Genomic DNA, 23,070 nt, shown 5'->3' on the forward strand with positions numbered 1-23,070 from the left:
GTTCCATGTATACCTGTGAGGAGAAAGGGTCTTTACAGAACATTTCACATTTTAGCGGATGCTCTTATCCAGAGAAATTTACTGTAGTGAGTGGATACATTTTCGTACTGGTCCCCTGAGGGAATCAATCCCACAACCCTGGCATTGCAAGCACCATGCTCTGCCAACTGAGCCACACAGGACCATACCTGGACTATTACTAAATCAACAGTGCCAACATCTCTTGAATAAAATGCAGTTGAATAAAATACAGATTAAAACAAACATGACAAGTGGCAGTGACAGACTTTTAATGTTGTTGAATGTTTTGTGTTCATTCCTGCTTTGAATGACTGAGATATTTGTTTGCAGAGAAAGCTTTGAAATGCATCAGTGAGCGGCCTGGAGCAATCCAGTACTTCAAGATGATAAATGATATGATCAATATAAAAAAAGTGCACTTCTACCTTAGAATATAATGATATGAGATTCTCTGACCAAAATGGCCGTCATTTTAGTCATGTTGCCAGGATGTCAATGTTCGTTTTAGTGCTCTATTTAATTCTATGATGCTAGCACTTCATGATACTATTGAAGTATTCAAGGATGCATTAGATTGGGGTGATACAGCCAAAAGAAAAACTGTCAAATCAAAAACACTCTCTGAAGTCATCATTTGGAGGTTTTTAAGTCTTTTATTAACATACATCAGCACTTAGCATGTCACAAAAGATCTTGTGCTTATTTAAAAAACAGAGTGTGTGAGAAGCGGATGGAAAAGAGGGAAGATAAATAAAATATATTTTAAATGAAAAGAGAGAGATAAGACAAGGAACAGCTAAGCCTTGCTTTGGGGCAAAGAGGGGTAGTAGTAGTAGAGTAGTAGTATAGTAGTAGTAGTAGTCTCCTAGTAGTGTGATCGGGAGAGAATAATAATAATAACTACCCAGGAGGTTATCAGGGTGAAGAAGTATACATTGAAATCATGTAGAAAGGGTGTCAGTTACTGCTAAAGATGCGGGTTGGTCAGCTCTTACTAAGCATTAGTTGATTCTCATATACAGAAAAAGGCTGGTAGGGATATGGAATCACATTTCATATTTCGCTTCAAATAAACTTTATTTAAACATCTCATTCAATCCCACAACAAGCCTAAATTCAAAGTGGCATAATCATAAGGGCCACAATGACAAAGAAGTGTTCGACGTTCATTAGTTGTAGTTGTGTATTTCTAAAAAACAAACACTATTTACAGGACAAAATACTTGATTGGTTTATTTTCTTATTGCTTGTTGGTTCCCACTCAGAATTCTGTGGTAATAGCACATAGCTATAACAACATATACCTGCTATAGAACTGTTCTATATCTATGGGTAAGAATGCCTGGATTGATATAGAATCAGATCTCAGGAATGAAACTATAACCTTGAACAGTAATGATAAGAAACCTCCTGTAGATCAAATAAAGGAAGACTGGTCTATAAGCCATGTGTAGAGGGTTGCATCAAGAAGCTAGAACCTGTTTCTAAACATTAGAGCAATAATACCGTTTAAAACCAGGCTTTATAATCATAAGCATTTAGAAGGGCTCCTGGCAAAACTAATCCACCGGAATGGTTCTCATTTAGACTGTTAACAGCGAATCAGAACCGAGATAACTGGGTGAGAGAATGAGATCTGTGCAAAAACAACACAGAGGTAGTCCAACAGTAGAATTACAATAGTATACAAAACGGTGCTGAGGCCATCTAGGGACGTGCATGTGAACTACATCATTTTAAAAGAAGGACAAGGGAAATAAATACACATGGAAAGCGAAAGGGTGCATTTGTATCATCTACTGCAAAGAAGGTGTAGTGTTACAAAGCAGAGACTACTGTAGCAGCTCTAGAACCATCTTAGCACAAGACACACTGTTCCGTTCATAGTGCCACAATGTGTGACGAACGTCCTCATTCCCATCTGAGTGCTCTAGATACAGTCATTGCCTAGTTTTCACTGAAGACAAAACAAGAGACTACCACTATTGCCATGATTCAAAGATCCTGAATGTCAATTTATAGAACACTTCTAATAGGTAGAAAAATCATACTTATTTTCCCCATGTCAGATTTTCTGCTGGGAGAGTATGCCAATCAACACAACGATAACAAACTACAATAGATATTCATTTTCAAAGTGACTTGGTACAGCACAAAACAAGTATTTCATTATACCTCCCTTGTGTGTATCAGGGTTTTACTACGGAGTAATACAATGGTACTGCTATCCCAGCCTGTAGTCTGATGTCCACCACGCCTTCATCACCCCCATGGCCAAACTGAAACATCAAAGACTACAGGATTACACTAGGCACCACTCCTCTCTGATCCCACCAGGCACCGCTCCCACTTTTATCCCCAACTACTGTAGCTACCCAGAATGAGGGAGAATGGAGGGGGAGGGTTGCTATACATTCTAATAGGCTACCTGTCTGGTACAGTGTGTTTAGTCTGCTGTAGAAGACACATACATTCTCAAGAAAGTATTCCCCACTCCCCACTATTTACTCTGCATAGCAAAAAAAAAAAAACATAAAACCAAGAGCTCATCATTAACCCATTAGCATCTTTAACAATAACTCAAAAACCTTTTCTGTGGCTAACATCAGTTTTTTCCCCCTTCTAGAACATTATACAGATTTTTTTTATGCAAGACTTGTTGTTATTATTACTTTAAAAAAAGTATATTTCGTTGTTGATGATGCGTTGTTTCTGCTTCCCACCGCCGGACTGGACTACTTCGCCATGGTCTAGTCGCTGTCTTCCATTACAGGGTCTGTGTCCCAGCATGTGATGTCAATCTCTGTACACACGCACAGGGCATAGATAAACATCCATAAATCCACTTGGTCAATGTTTGAAAAAACAAACACACACACACAAACTTTAATCTTTTTATCCATGGTGTCTTACAATATGTCAAATAAATGGGCAGAAACAACCACATACTATAACAATCAGCATCATAAGTCAGACTGTCTTCAAAAATAAGTGTGACAGCAGTTCCTGAATAAAATAGTAACAACAACATGATTAGCCAAGCTGGTGATTGTTAAGGTACCATTTGTAAAGGGTTTATAAAGAGTTTATAATGATGTTGTTAATGGTTATTAAATTACTTGTAAATGCACTATAAACTATTAATTAATGGGTAATAACGCATTGGTCAAAATAGTGCGATGTTGACCATTGGTCTGAAAACCAACCTTTTCTGTTCCTGGGACAGAGCACTAATGCATCACACCCAAGAGGGAGAAAATAACTATTGTTTAACTGTGCAACCATTGAAAATAAGGTTGCATGATTATACACAAGGGTGCATATTATAATAGCATTTGTAAATGGATAATAACAGAAGGTAAATATTGGCTCACTTTTTGGTAAGCACTGACCAGTTAATTGCTCTATTTAAACCAAAGCGATATACGCGTTTATTAATGGTTTATAATGCATTTACAAATGATTAAATAACCCTCAATGATGTAATTATAAACTCTTCAAACACTTTACACGTTACTACTTTTTCATATATTGATGTATTTCCAACAGAATAATCCTCACAGCTTTCAGGCAAAAAGGTTATTTTGATGTTTAATCCTGACATGCCCCGCTCTCTCTCGCTTTCTCACTCTCTCTCTCTCTCGCTCTCCTTCTCTCACCTGGTGGCTTGTTATAAAACACTGACGTTGGGGTCATTTTAGCAGAGCATTTCTCCTCCTCCTGCGATTGGCTGAAGTAACCCTCGTTTGCCTGCACAGACAGACAGGCAGAAACATTAGTTGATAACAGTATTGTTTCTATGCATGTAGACATATAGACACACTATGCTACTGCTGCAGTGCCTTCAGAAAGTAATCACACCCTTTGACTTTTTTCACATTTTGTTGTGTTACAAAGTGGGATTATAATTTATTTAATTGTCATTTTTAGTCAACGATCTACACAATACTCTACTGTCAAAGTGTAATATATATATATATATATATATATATATATATATTTTTTTTTATTAAAATAAAATAAAACACATATATCTTAATTTGAAAGTATTCAACCCCGAGTCAATACATGTTAGAATCACCTTTGGCAGTGATTACAGCTGATTACAGTCTTTCTGGATAAGTCTCTAAGAGCTTTTCACACGTGGATTGTACAATATTTGCACATTATTCTTAAAAAATGTCTTCAAGCTCTGTCAAGTTGGTTATTGATCACTGCTAAACAGCCATTTTCAAGTCTTTCCATAGATTTTCAAGCTGATTTAAGTCAAAAGTGTAACTAAGCCACAAGGGAACATACAATGTCGTCTTGGTAAGGAACTACAGTTGCTTAGCAGACTGTATATTTGGCCTTGTGTTTAAGGAAATGATCCTGCTGAAAGCGGAATTTGTCTACCAGTATCTGCTGGAAAGCAGACTGAAACAGGGTTTCCTCTAGTATTTTGCCTGTGCTTAGCTCTATTCAGTTTATTTTGATCCTAAAAAACTCCCTAGTCCTTGCCAATGACGAGCATACCCATAACATGATGCAGCCATCACCATGCTTGAAAATATGAAGAGGCGTACTCAGCGATGTGTTGGATTTGCCCCAAACATAACACCTTTTATTCAATAATTGTGTTTTTTATCTTTGACACATTTTTGCAGTATTACTTTAGTGTCTCATTCCAAACAAGATGCATGTTTTGGAATATTTTGTATTATGTACAGGCTTCCTTCTTTTCACTCTGTTATTTAGGTTGGTATTGTGGTGTGACTACAATGTTGTTGATCCATCCCCAGTTATCTCCTATCACAGCCATTAAACTCTAACTGTTTTAAAATCACCATTAGCCTCATGGTGAAATCCCTGAGCGGTTTCCTTCCTCTCCGGCAACTGCGTTGGGAAGGGTGCCTGTAGCTTTGCAGTGACTGGATGTATTGATACACCATCCATTACTAACTGCACCATGCTCAAAGGGATATTCAATGTGTGCTCTTTCTCTTTGCGAACCATTGGAAAACCTCCCTGGTCTTTGTGGTTGAATCTCTGCTTAAAATTCACTGCTAGAGTGAGGGACCTTACAGATAATTCACCCGGTACTCACTGTACATAGCCTCGTTATTGTTATGTAAATGTATTGTGTTACTTTTTTATTGATTTGATTTATTTTACTTTATTTAGTAAATATTTTATGAACTCTATTTCTTGAACTGCATTGTTGGTTAAGGGCTTGTAAGTAAGCATTTCACTGTAAGGTCTACACTTAATTTTATTCTGCTCATGTGAAATGTTTTATTTTATTTGTATGTGTAGGGTACAAATATGGGGTAGTCATTTAAAAATCATATTAAACACTATTATTGCACACAGAGTGATTCCATGCAACTTTGTATGTGACTTGTTAAGCACATTTATACTCCTGAACTTATTGAAGCTTGCTATAACAAAATTGTTTAATATTTGTTGACTGAAGACATTTCAGGTTTTCATTTTTAATTCATTTGTAAATATTTCAAAAAACAAAATTCCACTTTGACATTATGGGGTGTTGTGTGTAGATCACAAAAATCAAAATTTTATACATTTTAAATTCAGTCTTTAAAGACATCAATACGTGGAAAAAGTCAAGGGGTGTGAATACTTTCTGAAGTCACTGTTTATCACCGAGCCACTCTGTCCAAACAAATACTACATGTACAGTACAGCCAAGGTTATCTGGAGGCAATTTGTACCATAGATCATTCAGTACTATACTATCTGTTTGTGTTGTTCATCTTTGTTCCAGATCAGGAACACAGAACAAACTGCCATCCTCTCTCTCCAGGTAACCAGTGGCACCCACTAGTGCTGATGTAGAATGCATTTACTGCCATCATGTGGCACATAATATAATACTTTTTTTTTATAAGGAATGATACGATACAGATAGTGCAGACAACATACCTTTGTTGTTGTGCAGCTGAGAAATTACATGCTGTATTGCTGTATTGGCAAATCGTCAACTTAATGTATAAGGGCAACTCTATGCATGTAAAGTACTGCCAAGTAATTTTGCTCAATATACTGTAATATGAGATAACATGACTACTGCTCCTCTCCTGACCTGAGTCCCTTCTTTGAGCAGGGTCTCCCCGTTGGTCATCAGCTGAGTATCATCTGAAGCGTGCTGCAGTGCTTGCTGGTAGCTCAGGGTCATATCGTGGGTCCCGGCCACATCCACTAGGCTGGAGGGCTCTTCCTCGACCCCCTCGGGACCCCCCGGGCAGAATGGTACATCCCCCATCTCGTCAAAGCTCAGCAGGGGCTGGGGTTGCCCTCCAGGGTGTGGGGCCTGAGAGGGGGCGATGCCGGTGGCAGGGCTGCTGTCCCATAGCTCCACCAGGGGGTCTGTGGCGGTGGGGGCAGGCAGGGGCCTGAAGCCTGAGAAGGGGTCATAGTCGTCCGGGGTTGAGGATGGGGGTTTGGAGTCTGTGCGGGTCTGGGGTGCCACGCTCTGAATGGGCTTGGTGGGGGTGGAGTCCTGGACCGGGCCTGGCTGTTGCTTGGGCTCACCTAGAGGGAGAGGAAGGTAGAGAGAAAGGGAGGGAGGGGGACTGTTATTGATAACAGTCAAAACTTGTTATCAATAAGCCCTGACAGGACACAAAGCGAAACAGTCAGAAGATCATCAGTATGCCCTGTCAATCTAGTCACACAGTTCACAGATAATAAACTCCACTTACACATCGTTGCAGCAATAGAAAGACCACACTGTTTATTGATGCTCTTACAGTATACCTACAGTCCAAGATCTCTTAGGTCCACAACATGACATGAATTACAGCTTTAACTTCAGAGAACACCACACAGTGATACCCTTGTGTTGTGTTCCTGTTACACTCATTGGTGTTCAGGTGGTGTACTTTAACACTGTCCACAGTACCAGAGTGCCACCGGGGACTAGAGACATGAGCAGGGGAAGCCCAGCCATCTGTGAAGGCAAATTAGGCCTGGGAAAAAACACACAGTCCCAGGGTGTGTGTGTGTGCATGCGTGTCACTGGCGTTGCACACACCGCCGCAGCCCACGCACGACAGGGGACCAATGAGTTTTGGGGGCCCCATACCCCCAAATGTTACATTTAACCTCTCTAGGGTAGGGGGCAGTATTTGCACGGCCGGATAAAAAACGTACCCGATTTTATCTGGTTATTACTACTGCCTAGAAACTAGAATATGCATATAATTGATTTGGATAGGAAACACCCTAAAGTTTCTAAAACTGTTTGAATGGTGTCTGTGAGTATAACAGAACTCATATGGCAGGCAAAAACCTGAGAAGATTCCTTACAGGAAGTGCCCTCTTTGACCATTTCTTGGTCTTCTACACTCTCTTTATTGAAAACTGAGGATCTCTGCTGTAACGTGACACTTCCTACGGCTCCCATAGGCTCTCAGAAGGCGGCAGAACATTGAATGATGACTTTGCAGGCCATGGCTGAAAAACAGTAGCGCATTTGGTAAGTGGTCGATCAGAGAACAATGAGACTGGCGCACGCGTGCACGAGAAGAGTCCATTTTAGATTTTCAGTCTTTGAACGAAAACAGGGTTTCCGGTCGGAATATTATCACTTTTACGAGAAAAATCGCATAAAAATTTATTTTAAACAGCGGTTGACATGCTTCGAAGTACGGTAATGGAATATTTAGAATTTTTTTGTCACGATACGCGCCGGGCGCGTCACCCTTTCGTTACCCTTCAGATAGTGTCTTGAACGCACGAACAAAACAGAGGATATTTGAACATAACTATGGATTATTTTGAACCAAACCAACATTTGTTATTGAAGTAGAAGTCCTGGGAGTGCATTCTGACGAAGAACAGCAAAGGTAATCCAATTTTTCTTATAGTAAATCTGAGTTTGGTGAGTGCCAAACTTGGTGGGCGTCAAAATAGCTAGCCCGTGATGGCGAGCTATCTACTCAGAATATTGCAAAATGTGCTTTTGCCGAAAAGCTATTTTAAAATCGGACATAGCGATTGCATAAAGGAGTTCTGTATCTATAATTCTTAAAATAATTGTTATGTTTTTTGTGAACGTTTATCGTGAGTAATTTAGTAAATTCACCGGAAGTTTGCGGTGGGTATGCTAGTTCTGAACGTCACATGCTAATGTAAAAAGCTGGTTTTTGATATAAATATGAACTTGATTGAACAAAAAATGCATGTTTTGTATAACATAATGTCCTAGGTGTGTCATCTGATGAAGATCATCAAAGGTTAGTGCTGCATTTAGCTGTGGTTTGGGTTTATGTGACATTATATGCTAGCTTGAAAAATGGGTGTCTGATTATTTCTGGCTGGGTACTCTGCTGACATAATCTAATGTTTTGCTTTCGTTGTAAAGCCTTTTTGAAATCGGACAGTGTGGTTAGATTAACGAGAGTCTTGTCTTTAAAATGCTGTAAAATAGTCATATGTTTGAGAAATGTAAGTAATAGCATTTCTAAGGTATTTGAATATCACCACCACGGGATTCCACTGGCTGTTGAGTAGGTGGGACGATTTCGTCCCACATACCCTAGAGAGGTTAATTTCGTTTTAGAGTCCTAAAGCAACTGAGGAAAAACTAAATTGCTACTGTGTGGCTTGCGAAAGTATTCACCCCCTTGGCATTTTTCTAATTTTGTTGCCTTACAACCTGGAATTAAAATTGATTTTGGGGGGGGTTTGTATCATTTGATTTACACAACATGCCTACCACTTTGAAGATACAACATATTTTTTATTGTGAAACAAACAAGAAATAAGACCAAAAAACTGAAAAATGTAGTGTGCATAACTATTTACCCCCCCCCCCCAAAGTCAAAACTTTGTAGAGCCACCTTTTGCAGCAATTACAGCTGCAAGTCTCTTGGGGTATGTCTCTATAAGCTTGGCACATCTAGCCACTGGGATTTTTGCCCATTCTTCAAGGCAAACCTGCTCCAGCTCCTTCAAGTTGGATGGGTTCCGCTGGTGTACAGCAATCTTTAAGTTATACCGCAGATTCTCAATTGGATTGAGGTCTGAGCTTTGACTAGGCCATTCCAAGACATTTAAATGTTTTCCACTGAAACCACTCAAGTGTTGCTTTAGCAGTATGCTTAGGGTCACTGTCCTGCTGGAAGGTGAACCTCTGTCCCAGTCTCAAATCTCTGGAAGACTGCAACAGGTTTCCTTCAAGAATTTCCCTGTATTTAGCGCCACCCATCATTCCTTCAATTCTGAACCACTTTCCCAGTCCCTGCCGATGAAAAACATCCCCACAGCATGATGCTGCCACAACCATGGGGATGGTGTTCTCGGGATGATGAAAGGTGTTGGGTTTGCGCCAGACATAGCGTTTTCCTTGATGGCCAAAAAGCTCAATTTTAGTCTCATATGACCAGTGTACCTTCTTCCATATGTTTGGGGAGTCTCCCACTTGCCTCTTGGCAAACACCAAACATGTTTGCTTATTTTTTTCTTGCCACTCTTCCATAAAGCCCAGCTCTGTGGAGTGTATGGCTTAAAGTGGTCCTGTGGACAGATACAGTTGAAGTCGGAAGTTTACATACACTTAGGTTGGAGTCATTAAAAGTCGTTTTTCAACCACTCCACAAATTTCTTATTGACAAACTATAGTTTTGGCAAGTCGGTTAGGACATCTGCTTTGTGTATGACACAAGTCATTTTTCCAACAATTGTTTACAGACAGATTCTTTCACAGCTGTAACTCACTGTATCACACTTCCAGTGGGTCAAAAGTTTACATACACATTTACATTTACGTCATTTAGCAGACGCTCTTATCCAGAGCGACTTACAAATTGGTGCATTCACCTTATGATATCCAGTGGAACAACCACTTTACAGTAGTACATCTATATATTTTTTGGGGGGGAAGGGTAGGGGGGGGATGGTTAGAAGGATTACTTAATCCTATCCCAGGTATTCCTTAAAGAGGTGGGGTTTCAGGTGTCTCCGGAAGGTGGTGATTGACTCCGCTGTCCTGGCGTCGTGAGGGCGCTTGTTCCACCATTGGGGTGCCAGAGCAGCGAACAGTTTTGACTGGTCTGAGCGGGAACTGTGCTTCCGCAGAGGTAGGGAGGCGAGCAGGCCAGAGGTGGATGAACGCAGTGCCCTTCTTTGGGTGTAGGGACTGATCAGAGCCTGAAGGTACGGAGGTGCCGTTCCCCTCACAGCTCCGTAGGCAAGCACCATGCTCTTTTAGCAGATGCGAGCTTCAACTGGAAGCCAGTGGAGTGTGCGGAGGAGCGGGGTGACGGGACAGAACTTGGGAAGGTTGAACACCAGACGGGCTGCGGCGTTCTGGATGAGCTGTAGGGGTTTTAATGGCACAGGCAGGGAGCCCTGCCACTGTGACTTTAAACAGCTTGGAAAATGATGTCATGGCTTTAGAAGCTTCTGATAGGCTAATTGACATAATTTAAGTCAATTGGAGGTGTACCTGTGGATGTATTTCAAGGCCTACCTTCAAACTCAGTGCCTCTTTGCTTGACATCATGGGGAAATCCAAAGAAATCAGCCAGGACCTCAGAATTTTTTTTGTAGACCTCAACAAGTCTGGTTCATCCTTGAGAGCAATTTCCAAACGCCTGAAGGTACCATGTTCATCTGTACAAACAATAGTATGCAAGTATAAACACCATGGGACCAGACAGCCGTCATACTGCTCAGGAAGGAGACGCGTTCTGTCTCCTAGAGATGAACGTACTTTGGTGTGAAAAGTGCAAATCAATCCCAGAACAACAGTAAAGGACCTTGTGAAGATCCTGGAGGAAAGAAGTACAAAAGTATCTATATCCACAGTAAAACGACTCCTATATAGACATAACCTAAAAAGCCGCTCAGCAAGGAAGAAGCCACCGCTCCAAAACCGCCATAAAAAAGCCAGACTACGGTTTGCAACTGCACATGAGGACAAAGATCGTGCTTTTTGGAGAAATGTCCTTTGGTCTGATGAAACAAAAATAGAACTGTTTGGCCATAATGATCATCATTATGTTTAGAGGGAAAAGGGGGAGGCTTGCAAGCCGAAGAACACCATCCCAACCGTGAAGCACGGGAGTGGCAGCATCATGTTGTGGTGGTGCTTTGCTACAGGAGGGACTGGTGCACTTCACAAAATAGATGGCATCATGAGGCAGGAAAATGATGTGGATATATTGAAGCAACATCTCAAGACATCCGTCAGGAAGTTAAAGCTTGGTCGCAAATGCGTCTTCCAAATGGACAATGACTTCAGGACAACAAAGTCAAGGTATTGGAGTGGCCATCACAAAGCCCTGACCTCAATCCTATAGAAAATTTGTGATCAGAACTGAAAAAGCGTGTGCGAGCAAGGAGGCCTTCAAACCTGACTCAGTTACACCAGCTCTGTCAGGAGGAATGGGACAAAATTCACCCAACTTATTGTGGGAATCTTGTGGAAGGCTACCCGAAACGTTTGACCCAAGTTAAACAATTTAAAGGCAATGCTACCAAATACTAATTGAGTGTATGTAAACTTTTGACCCACTGGGAATGTGATGAAAGAAAGAAAAGCTGAAATAAATAATTCTCTCTACTTTTATTCTGACATTTCACATTCTTAAAATAAAGTGGTGATCCTAACTGACCTAAGACAGGGAATTTTAACTAGGATTAAATGTCATGAATTGTGAAAAACTGAGTTTAAATGTATTTGGTTAAGGTGTATGTAAACTTCCGACTTCAACTGTACTCCAATCTCCACTGTGGAGCTTTGCAGCTCCTTCGAGGTTATCTTTGGTCTCTTTGTTGCCTCTCTGATTAATGCCCTCTTGCCTGGTCTGAGTTTTGGTGGGCGGTCCTCTCTTGGTAGGTTTGTTGTGGTGCCATATTCTCTCCATGTTTTAGTAATGGATTCAAATGGTGCTCCGTGGGATGTTCAAAGTTTCTGATATTTTTTTGTAACCCAACCCTGACCTGTACTTCTCCACAACTTTGTCCCTGACCTGTTTAGAGAGCTCCTTGGTCTTCATGGTGCCGCTTAGTGGTGTTGCAGACTCTGGGGCCTTTCAGAACAGGTGTATATATATATACTGAGATCATGTGACACTTAGATTGCACACAGCTGGACTTTATTTAACTAATTATGTGACTTCTGAAGGTATTTGGTTGCACCAGATCTTATTTAGGGGCTTCATAGCAAAGGGGGTGAATACATATGCATGCACCAATTTTCCGTTTCTTATTTTTTTGAATTTTTTAAAATAAGTTCTTTTTTTTCATTTCACTTCACCAATTTGGACTATTTTGTGCATGTCCATTACATGAAATCCAAATAAAAATCAATTTTAATTACAGGTTGTAATGAATGAAGAAGAAAATGTTATATTTTTGTCAACTCCGTAAAACATCCACTAGTTCTGATTTTTGTCTAACGTCAGCTTCGTCAGAGTGCTTAAAGATCTGATAGAATTGTTGTTTTTATTGGGAATTTTCACATCAATCATTTTCCATATTTTACAAATGTTTGTATTGAAGTTTTATTTTTATAGGCAAAAATATATCTGTTTTGAGTATCTGTGGTCAACTCTGTCATTGATGGAGTCAATATTTTTGGGGTTAATATATAAAAAAAAATGTAATCACTGTTCTGCAACATATGCTTATTTTTTTGGGTATTTGCTGTGCTTTATAAATGTTTTTTTAAAGTTCTAAATCTAGAAAAAAAAACGTGCCAAAAATTATCTAATGTTAGAATTAAGGCCTTTAAACACTTGTTGGACAATAATTGTAAAAATGAAATGCATTTTATGGTGTCTAACGGAGTTGACATGAATCCAGTTTGTGAATTGTTTTTAATTAGGATGTTGTTCCTTTACATGGTGTGATAGCTGATACTTTGGTCTATCAAAATATATATTTCAAATGTTGTTAATATTAAGACAAAATAAAAATGCGTGTGAATGTGTGTGCCCGCTGTCTTTGTTTGTCTGAGATGAATGATATCTAACAGAGTAAGTGCTCTCAATGACTTTCAATGCTAACATTAGCCATGTACAAAGTAGCCTATAGCAACATAATCAAACAGAATTCAAGGATTTAAGTCCTCGTAAGTGCCTCAGGCTTACCCCAGTATAACCCAACTCTGCCTAATCTTACCCCACTCGTTCCGGCTGTCATCCTCCGCCTCCTGGATGGGTGTGGTGACTATTTTGGGGATTGGCGTTGAGGACGTTCCCATACTGTGATCTAAGCTCCCTTCATCATCGCCATCTGGAGGAATATCAGAAAGTGTACACCATAACAACTTCAAACCATCACCACCAAACATCACCATCGCACAATCATATCAATCCCAATCAAAATGCCACCAAACAATTAAATCACTAACAGAATGAAAATACTGTACCACCCAACAATCAAATCACCAACACATTCAAAATGTTACCAACCACAGACAAAATGCCACCACAGAATCACATGAACACAATTAAAATAATACCATTGGTCACAATGAGCAGTCAGGCTAGCCTGAACACTGCATTCAGTTTGACACTGATGACAATGGCACGGTTATTTGTTTTCAGGATTGACTTGAATGGTGCAACAGCAACTGTGGCAGAGTATTTCTGCTAAAGCTCAAATGTAGCTGGGGATGAGATCATGTGACGTAAAATCACTGGTGATGGTGAAGCGTGGGTCCTTTCCATCAGGCATTTCAGAAAATACACTACATGACCAAAAGTATGTGGACACCTGCTCGTCGAACATCTCATTCCAAAATCATGGGCATTAATATGGAGTTGGTCCCCCCTTTGCTGCTATAACAGCCTCCACTCTTCTGGGAAGGCTTTCCACTAGATGTTGGAACAATGTCTGTGGGGACTTGCTTCCATTCAGCCACAAGAGCATTAGTGAGGTCGAGCACTGATGTTGGGCGATTAGGCCTGGCTCGCAGTCTGCGTTCCAATTCATCCCAAAGGTGTTCGATGAGGTTGAGGTCAGGGGTCTGTGGAGGCCAGTCAGGTTCTACCACACCGATCTCAACAAACCATTTCTGTATGGAACTCACTTTGTGCACGGGGGCATTGTCATGCTGAGACAGGAAAGGGCCTTCCCCAAACTGTTTCCACAAAGTCGGACTGCCAGATTGTGAAGCGTGATTCATCACTCCAGAGAACACGTTTCCACTGCTCCAGAGTCCAATGGCAGCGAGCTTTTCACCACTCCAGCAGACTGTTGGGACTGCGCATGGTGATCTTAGGCTTGTGTGTGGCTGCACGGCCATGGAAACCCATTTCATGAAGCTCCCGACTAACAGTTTTTGTGCTGACGTTGCTTCCAGAGGCAGTTTGGTACTCGGTAGTGAGTGTTGTAACTGAAGGCAGGCGATTTTTATGCAATACACGCTTCAGCAATCGGCGGTCCTGTTCTGTGAGCTTGTGGTCTACCACTTGCTCCTAGACATTTCCACTTCACAATGACTGCACTTACAGTTGACCGGGGCAGCTCTAGCAGGGCAGAAATTTGACAAACTGACTTGTTGGAAAGGTGGCATCCTATGACAGTGCCATGTTGAAAGTCACGGAGCTCTTCAGTAAGGTCATTCTACTGCCAATGTTTGTCTTTGGAGTTTGCATGGCTGTGTGCTCGATTTTATACACCTGTCAGCAACAGGTGTGGCTGAAATAGCTGAATCCACTAATTTGAAGGGGTGTCCACATACTTTTGTATATATAGTGTAGAAGTAACCCAGTAGAGCAGTAGTGTCAATCCCATGCATGAGCTGCAGCAACAGTTACTCCATATGGGCTATATCAGCTCTCCACTACAATACAGTACATGGACTTCAATAAGTACTGTAGCTAGAAGTTGCCCCTAACCACTGATACAGGATCAGATATCCAGTGATTATGGTTAGGAATGGTAAAGTAATCTGATCTGAGATTTGTGGTTAGGGGAATCTTCAGCACCTCAAGCAATAATACCCTCTGATAAAGATCTTCACGGTGATGCTGTTTGTCTTGATATAAACAGTGAATTCACTTTTGGGAGCAGCAATACTCAGTGCAGGATTCCTTTTGTTTATATGTCTTGACTGATTTAATCCTGCCCCAGTATACATTTTGGGTGTGTGTAAAGTCCATTAAAAGTTCTGGAGGCAGCTGATGATTCTCTGCTGTCTGTACGTACTTTGCAAAGAATGAGGGCGCATCTGGATGAGAAACAATGAATATCCACTCAACGAATAAACCCCAGCAAACACATTATACAGGCTGATACACCAAACATAATTCCCTTCAATTCAATTAGGACCAGGAACTACAAACACAATAACAGAACATGCTCTAGTAATTACTAAGAGCCAAGGCATGAACAAGCAAACCAACGATAATGACCAACATCACTGTGACTGGAAACAACAGGACATAGAGATGAATGACCCGATGTGACTGCTCATTATATTGACAGCAGCATCTTGCTTGGGTGGACTTGCCATTTCCTTTCTAATCGAGGGGTCTTTAAATACTAAAGAGAATAGAGGAGGATAGAATATTGCCTCCTGTCCTCATCAACGCTGAACCATTTATAAACAGTTTCAATTTAAGGGGTCAATACACCGAGGTGAAAAGGTCATGATGGTGGTATAGGAATCCATTTTCATTTAAACTAATTTCATGACTTAGCTGATGGATGGAACTACTAGGACCTGGTTGGATCTAGTAGGAGCTGGTTAGAATTAGCTGGAACTGGTTAGAACTGGTTGGCCACCCTTACACAGACACAGACACAATATTAGGAAAGACACAGTACAGTTACAGTACAATTTCTGGTACAATACTCTACATAGGTTAGGGGTAACATCCATTTACTGTATGGACACACAGGGCCCACAGGGTACGCAACACAGTTCCTGAGACCACGGGCAGCTCAATAACGACGGCACACACACTCACAGGTCATTCGTCAGAAGGTATGCAAGGTGTGTGTGCGGACGGAGAAATGGGGCAGGGATGATGGGTAGATGGGGTAAAGGTGGATACGAAGTAAGATTGGCAAAATAAATAATGGAGCATGGAACCTATGCAGGTTTCTATTATTCTCCTCCATTTCTCCTTCTCTCCTCCAGGTGAAAACCTGCCCTATAGGGTTCACTATGACTTTTTCCCTAACCATCCTACTCTCATCTCCACAACCCTGCATAAAAGATCAGACAGATAAATATGTTGACCGAGAGGGATCATGGAGTAAACATTATTGGCGTGTGGAAGACTGAAGGTGGTTGACAAGATAGTGTGTTCGTAAGTTAGGGTAGTTAGTAAGTGAGGGTAGTTAGTAAGTTAGGGTAGTTAGTAAGTTAGGGTAGTTAGTATACAGATTCATTTGTAAAAGGAGATATAAGAGGCACTAAGTAGCAGGCAGAACTAAGGGTCATGATCAACTGCGCTCTTTGATATAAGCTGCCAACATCAGCAAGACAACTAAAAGCAAACTGCATCAGAGTGGGAGTGTAGAGAGAGAGGCCAAACCAGGAGAGTGCTGACTGGCTGAGACACAGCCTTTAGAGGGAACAGGATCTGTCATCACAGCGGAAGTGCTTTTAGCACACTGCACAGCCACCCATCTCCTACAGACAGTACCAATCTGGTCTACTTTACCATGGAGATATCTAATTCAGGCTCTACAAGGACGCAAAATAAAATGGAGCACGTCAAGCCCAGGTTAGCTAACAGTAGGTAGCCACAGTTGTGCTCTGAGCTAGTGGGGGTGGGGGGTGGTATGGTGCAGGAGAGGGGGCTGAGTTTGTTACAGCAGCTTCAGGAGATGATTTGGGGTGACGGGGGGCGTGTACTCTACTGTGGTAATGTGGGGGTGGGTGGGTGGGTGGGGGCTCCCTGCTCCTCCTCCTGTCCAGTACCTACCGGGTGCAGTGGGCTGCAGCCTCGCGTGAGGTGGGGTGCGGAGGGGGGGCGGACTGGGCTCGCTGGGACTGTGCTGCTGCTTCAAAAACGGGCTGTCCAAACGGCCTGGTAACGGGCTGTCCAAACGGCCTGACAAGAGACAGGGCCCAGGGTGGTGACACACACACACATACAGACGCGGGGAGGACAGGGAAAGACGAGCGAGGGAGAGAGTGATAGAGGGACACAGAGAAAAGAGAGACAGGGGAGAGTAAAAGGAAGACAGGAAGGAGAAAGTCAAGATAAAACGAGGCAAGGCCCAGGAGGATCCCCGGTGAGAAGTGAAGGGTTGTGGGAGAATGGGTATGGTCCCATAGAAACCCAATAGTGAGGACAGAATAGAAGAAGAGACGCTCAAGAGAGGATCCAAAGAACAGAGGGAGACACCGGAGGAATAAAACGAACGGATGGATGGATGAATGGAGAGACGGACGACAAGACAAATGGATGCACAACCATGAATCAAATCAAAGAGACAGAGAGAAAGAGACATATCAAGAAGAGGGAGAGTTGTTAGTGTGGTAATGACACTCTGTGGACAAAGCAGGCAGTAGTAGAAGCACTGCACCAAGCTCATTAACGATGGAGGAAGGAACATGGATTCAGTTCAGTATGTTAAGATGGAATGAACACAGAAACTTTCTCCAATGTTGAAAATATCCTGTTGCTTCTAGACGAAAACAGATATTGTTTCAGGGAGATTCTTTGGGTTTGCAGGTGGAGAGGAGAGACAGTGTGTTGTCTTGTTCAGTATGGAGACCCTCACTGAGTCAGGCACTTGTTCCAGTCTCCATCCACTCCAACTGGCTCCTTGGAGCCACTTGTTTTCCGTATCTATGTAGCCTGCAAGGGATAACTGCTACAGCATCTGTCTCTCTTCTTCCATCTTCATCTTCCTCTGTCTTCAACTGGATTACCTCTCGTCTTAGTCTGAATTCTACTCCAACTGTTCTCCTGCCTTCCAGATCTCTGTGGTATACCCAGGTGTCTAGGTCCAACAGGCTCTGTCCACTCATACACAGTGATGACAGACACACTGGTGACGTACAGCAGAGTACAGGGACTGAGGCCTGTGAGGAGGTGAATGACAGGACAAATGGTGGTCAGGTGACCCAAACCCTCCCTCCCTCTCTTCCTCCCTCTCTCCCTCCCTCTTCCCTCCCTCCCTCCCTCCCTCCCTCCCTCCCTCCCTCCCTCCCTCCTTCCATCTCCTCCCTCTTCCTGGTCTTACCGGTCCTGTGGCTAGAGACAGGGGAGATGTCCAAACCAGTAGCCACAGCCTTTTCCTTCTGCTTAAAGAACTCCCTGGGGTTGTCCGCCCGCTGGGCAATGAGGGCTTTCGCCTCCTGTCAACAAACATACATACAGTACAACGTTAGACACGTTGTACTGTACACACGAGATACTCATCGCACATAGGTAATACACTCACACCACAAATGCACGTAAGAGCACACACACTCTTTCAGACAGAATTGACCTTACACACAGAGAGCCAGAGACAAATATCCCAGTATAGCCTGACTAGTCCCATTAACACAGATCCAAAGCCCAGGAGTGCTACTGTCACAATGACACATATATACAGGTGAGGAGTCTGGGCTACACTCTACTTTACTCGCTCAGTCTCAGCCTACTAACACTAGAGAGGCATAGAATATGATATACAGAGTCGATTTTCTGTATGCAATGAATCCCCCCATTGGGACTGATGGTCTGAAACCCACCTCCACTTCAGACTCCTTCGCCTTCTCCAGGTCCTCATAGCTAGGTTCTGCTGTCTGCAGAGAGAGAGAGACAGAGAGAGCGAGAGATGGGTACAAGGAAACCGCCTGCAAGGTAATTACATTCTCACAGCATGGCAGCCATTACAAAATCACAGACGTACAAGATGGCATATTCAAAGTGTTCTGAAAGCAGAAGTATTGTTTTCGAAGGAAGTGAATGGTAAAAGGAAGGAGAGAAGTGAAAACACTGTGGGGTCCAATATTTGGAGAATAAATCTTCTTGTGTCATGTCGTGCCAGAGCTAAAATTATTAATGTTGATGCTACTATTGAATTAAAGTTAGATTTTTTTAAACGGGATAATGAAATAGAACTCTTGTTTCTTCTAAATATTTCTTCCCAGACAATATCAATGATGCATTGTGACTAGTCTTGAAATGAGATCAGAAATGTTCTCTAAAAGCAGACTGCCTCTTTCAGTGGTGGGGAGTGACTAAGGCAAGACCCTCTTTGGCATGGAACAGAGAATACACATAATGCTCTGGTGCGCACACACACACACACACACACACACACACACACACACACACACACACACACACACACACACACACACACACACACACACACACACACACACACACACACTTACTATGAGGGGATGGTTCCGTGTCCTCTCTTTGGCCTCCTCTTCCTCCTGTATCTTCTTTCTGCTCCACACACACAGAGTTACCACATGGACCAAGCACCAGAGTTTACGTGATACAACACATTACCCATAAGTCAGTGCGGCCCACCTGTGTTCCTCGATCTGCCTCTCCCTCTCGCGGTACCTCTTCTCTCTATCCTCCTGCTCTTTCCTTTCCAGCTCCATCCTCTCCTCCTCGAAGCGTTGCCTCTCCTCCGCAACCTTCTTCCTCTCCTCCTCCTTTCTCAACTCTTCCTCACGCTGGTACACACAAAAGACAGAAATATATTTCAACATTTGTTCAATAACCAATTAGTCACAACATAAAACATCAATGACTAAAATGCAAAACAGAACATTTGGCTTTGGTCTTTCTATTGAGCAAAATCAACACAAACTACCATTTAGAGGGCAAAGCCGCCAACTCACAATGATTCAAATTCAAATAACCTCAAGGACAGAGAGCAGTGGATGTCATATCTCATTTGAGTCTGTCTCATTGGCTTGTGGCGTTGCTTCTGGAAGACGGGGGACATTGTTTGACTTTGTTTTGATCCTACTCCTACACACTCCAATTCAAACCACTACTCATGCTATCATTCTTAGTCTGAGGAAAAGGTAGAGAAAAAAGACAGAGGAACGAATAACAGTGCTGCTCTTCTTGTCTCCAGAGTCCTTCTCCCAGTCAACCCCCGCCTCCTTCCATCCCTTTTTTCCTCCCTCCTGACGCTAGCGGGAATCATGTTCATTCCTACCTTGGCTTGTTCCCAGAATTCCTCTCTATTGATCTTCTTCATCTCAATCTCTGCGTTGGTTTTGGTGTACACGGTGCCCTGGACATCCGCCCAATAGGGAAAGAGGAAAGGAGTAGGAGAGAGAAAGGGGAAGTGGTTGGTTACAACCATTAGTCAGAGAACCATGGTGCACACACACGCACACACACACACACACACACACACACACACACACACAGCTCAGGGTCAGCGTCTGCTATAGCACAATTACTGTGCCCTCCAAATCCTATTGCACCACACCACCCGTAACCAGCAGGGTCAGTCTAGACATATAGTGTCATATTTCTGTTGGACACACAATTACCGTATCACTTATTGTGCACCATTGCCTGGATATGATTTATATGGAGTTATATAACTTTAACTTCTATATTATGAACAGCTTGTACTTGAACCCTTTAGGTGCGGGCCTTAAAAATAGATGTTATCCACAAGGTAGCCTGTTCAAAAGTGCCAGTGTGACATTGTAAAACCCTGTGACACAATACATTTTGTTAGTTTGTTAATCTACAGTATATATCATTCTTTAAACTCAAGGAATTTACCTCAGCTTAATGTCGTCATGTTTTGGTAGCAATACACTGTAGACGATCTATCAGAATGTAATGTACCTTTAGCGCAGCAGCTAGCCTAACGTCCTGGTTCAGTTGTGTCCAGATACGCAGAGAGAGAATGAGGAGGGAGCCTGCTAGCAGTCCAGCTGAGTGACTCATTTCTTATGGACCATCTGACACATAGTAAGGCCCATTGTTGAAGTTCCTAAACATTAACAATGCCTCACTCTCAGAGGCCCTCTCCAACGCTCTCTCTTTCTCCCTCTCCCCCTCTCTCCCCCTCTCCCTTTATCTCTGTCTTTATCTCCCTCTGTTGTCTCTCTCTCCCTCTCTCTCCTCTTAAACAGTAACATAGCTGTGGCCTTGTGTCACACATCACACTAATAGAGAGCTCTTTCACAGACTACTTGTTTTGACCTATGTCGTAACGCCCCCTCCTCTCCTGCCAGGCTCCGTCTTGCTGTCCCTTTAACCTTTCTCTCAAGGCATCTCTCTATCCCTCCACCTCCCTCTCCGTCGTTGTATCCCTTCTCTGGCTCCATCTCTCTACTCCTTCCAATCCCCTCTCTCCATATAGCGCTCCATCTTATCCTCCATCTCTCCCTCTCCCCCTCCACCTCACACCCCCTCCATCTCTTACCACTCCATCCTCTCCATTCTCCTCCTCTTTGGTTCTCAGACGGCTGAGGACGGGGCTGGCCACCGAAGCCATCCCATTTGTCAGTCTCTGTCCAATGGCAGATGGTTCGATGTCCTCCATGGTGCTGGCGTTGATGATGACGTTGACTCCCTGCGGGCAAAAAAGCAAAAAAACGCACCTTCAATGGAAGTATACCTTTCCCCTTTAAATGGCTTGTGTGAGATGGTGTCCCATGGTAAAAGGAGCAGGCTCCCAGAGGTTCTGTGGAGGTTATATTTGTGTCAGACTGCAGGGCACATGGAGCACAGGCCTCCTCAGACTACTTTTGATTGGGGCAATGTGCACACACATCACTCACTAGCTTTAGACCCACAGAACACATGGCTGGAAAGAGAAAAGGGGTTATGTCATGTTCAGAGAGGAGGGAGAGGAAGGAAGAAAGAGAGGGACAGACAGATGGCCTAAAGGGATGCAAGAGAGAGAGAGAGAGAGATGAAAAGAGAGCGGGTGTATGGAGAGAAGGAGTCTGTAGAGAAATGAGGATGTAAAGATGTAGAGATATGAGGATTTAAAGATGTAGAGATATGAGGATGTAAAGATGTAGAGATATGAGGATTTAAAGATGTAGAGATATGAGGATTTAAAGATGTAGAGATATGAGGATTTAACCTGATATGGATAGGGGGCAGTATTTTCACGGCCGGATGAAAAAACGTACCCGATTTAAACTGGTTACTACTCTTGCCCAGAAATGAGAATATGCATATTATTAGTAGATTTGGATAGAAAACACTCTGAAGTTTCTAAAAATGTTTGAATGGTGTCTGTGAGTATAACAGAACTCATATGGCAGGCAAAAACCTGAGAAAAAGTCAACCAGGAAGTGTAGGATCTGAGAAATGTAGTTCTTCTTTCTAGTCCCTTTCGAAACTACAGTATCTGTGCTGTTACGTTGCACTTTCTAAGGCTTCCATTGGCTGTCTAAAGCCTTCAGAAAGTGGATTGAGCCTTCTCCTGTCTCTGGGCAGAGTATAGGAGCTCAGTTACTGAGTGGTCTGCCTGAGGACAAAGAGATTGGATATGCGCGTTCCCGCGAGCACCCTGTTTTTTATTTTTCTCCTTGAATTAATACACTATTGTCCGGTTGGAATATTATCGCAATTTTACGTTACAAAATACCATAAAAATGTATTTTAAACAGCGTTTGACATGCTTCTAAGTACGGTAATGGAACATTTTGACTTTTTCTGTCTCGAATTGCGCTCGTGACCTGAACGCACGAACAAAACGGAGGTATTTGGACATAACTATGGATTATTTCGAACAAAAACAACATTTCTTGTGGAAGTAGCAGTCCTGGGAGTGCATTCTGACGAAGATCAGCAAAGGTAATACAATATTTCTAATACTAATTCTGAGTTTAGGTTGCCCCGAACTTGGCGGGTGTCTGAATAGCTCGCCATGATGGCGAGCTATGTACTCAGAATATTGAAAAATGTGCTTTCGCCGAAAAGCTATTTTAAAATCTGACACAGTGATTGCATAAAGTTCTGTATCTATAATTCTTAAAATAATTGTTATATATTTTGTCAACATTTATGATGAGTATTTTTGTAAATTCACCGGAAGTTTTTGGTGGGAATACATTTTCTGCACATCACGCGCCAATGTAAAATGCTGTTTTTGGATATAAATATGAACTTGATTGAA

General features: G+C 42.4%; 1 protein-coding gene across 3 annotated transcripts in view; it reads right to left on the reverse strand.

Annotated features, from left to right (window-relative positions):
* Nucleotides 1–654: 654 nt before the first annotated feature.
* Nucleotides 655–23,070, reverse strand: part of LOC106603483 (drebrin) — a 110,862-nt gene continuing 88,446 nt past the window's right edge. For 2 of the 3 annotated variants that reach the window (XM_014197241.2, XM_014197240.2), the window contains exons 5-15: nucleotides 21,361–21,510; nucleotides 20,128–20,205; nucleotides 19,482–19,633; nucleotides 19,337–19,394; nucleotides 18,686–18,739; nucleotides 18,190–18,304; nucleotides 16,920–17,048; nucleotides 13,156–13,269; nucleotides 6,107–6,555; nucleotides 3,681–3,771; nucleotides 655–2,824 (exon numbers count right to left, since the gene is read on the reverse strand). In XM_014197241.2, the coding sequence (XP_014052716.1) occupies nucleotides 2,772–2,824; nucleotides 3,681–3,771; nucleotides 6,107–6,555; nucleotides 13,156–13,269; nucleotides 16,920–17,048; nucleotides 18,190–18,304; nucleotides 18,686–18,739; nucleotides 19,337–19,394; nucleotides 19,482–19,633; nucleotides 20,128–20,205; nucleotides 21,361–21,510 (1,443 nt within the window). In that variant the 3' untranslated portion in view covers nucleotides 655–2,771. The remainder of the gene's footprint in view (nucleotides 2,825–3,680; nucleotides 3,772–6,106; nucleotides 6,556–13,155; nucleotides 13,270–16,919; nucleotides 17,049–18,189; nucleotides 18,305–18,685; nucleotides 18,740–19,336; nucleotides 19,395–19,481; nucleotides 19,634–20,127; nucleotides 20,206–21,360; nucleotides 21,511–23,070) is intronic. The other variant, XM_014197242.2, reaches the window with a different exon arrangement.

This window comes from Salmo salar, chromosome ssa04, assembly GCF_905237065.1.
Source record: "Salmo salar chromosome ssa04, Ssal_v3.1, whole genome shotgun sequence".
Lineage (NCBI taxonomy): Eukaryota > Metazoa > Chordata > Actinopteri > Salmoniformes > Salmonidae > Salmo > Salmo salar.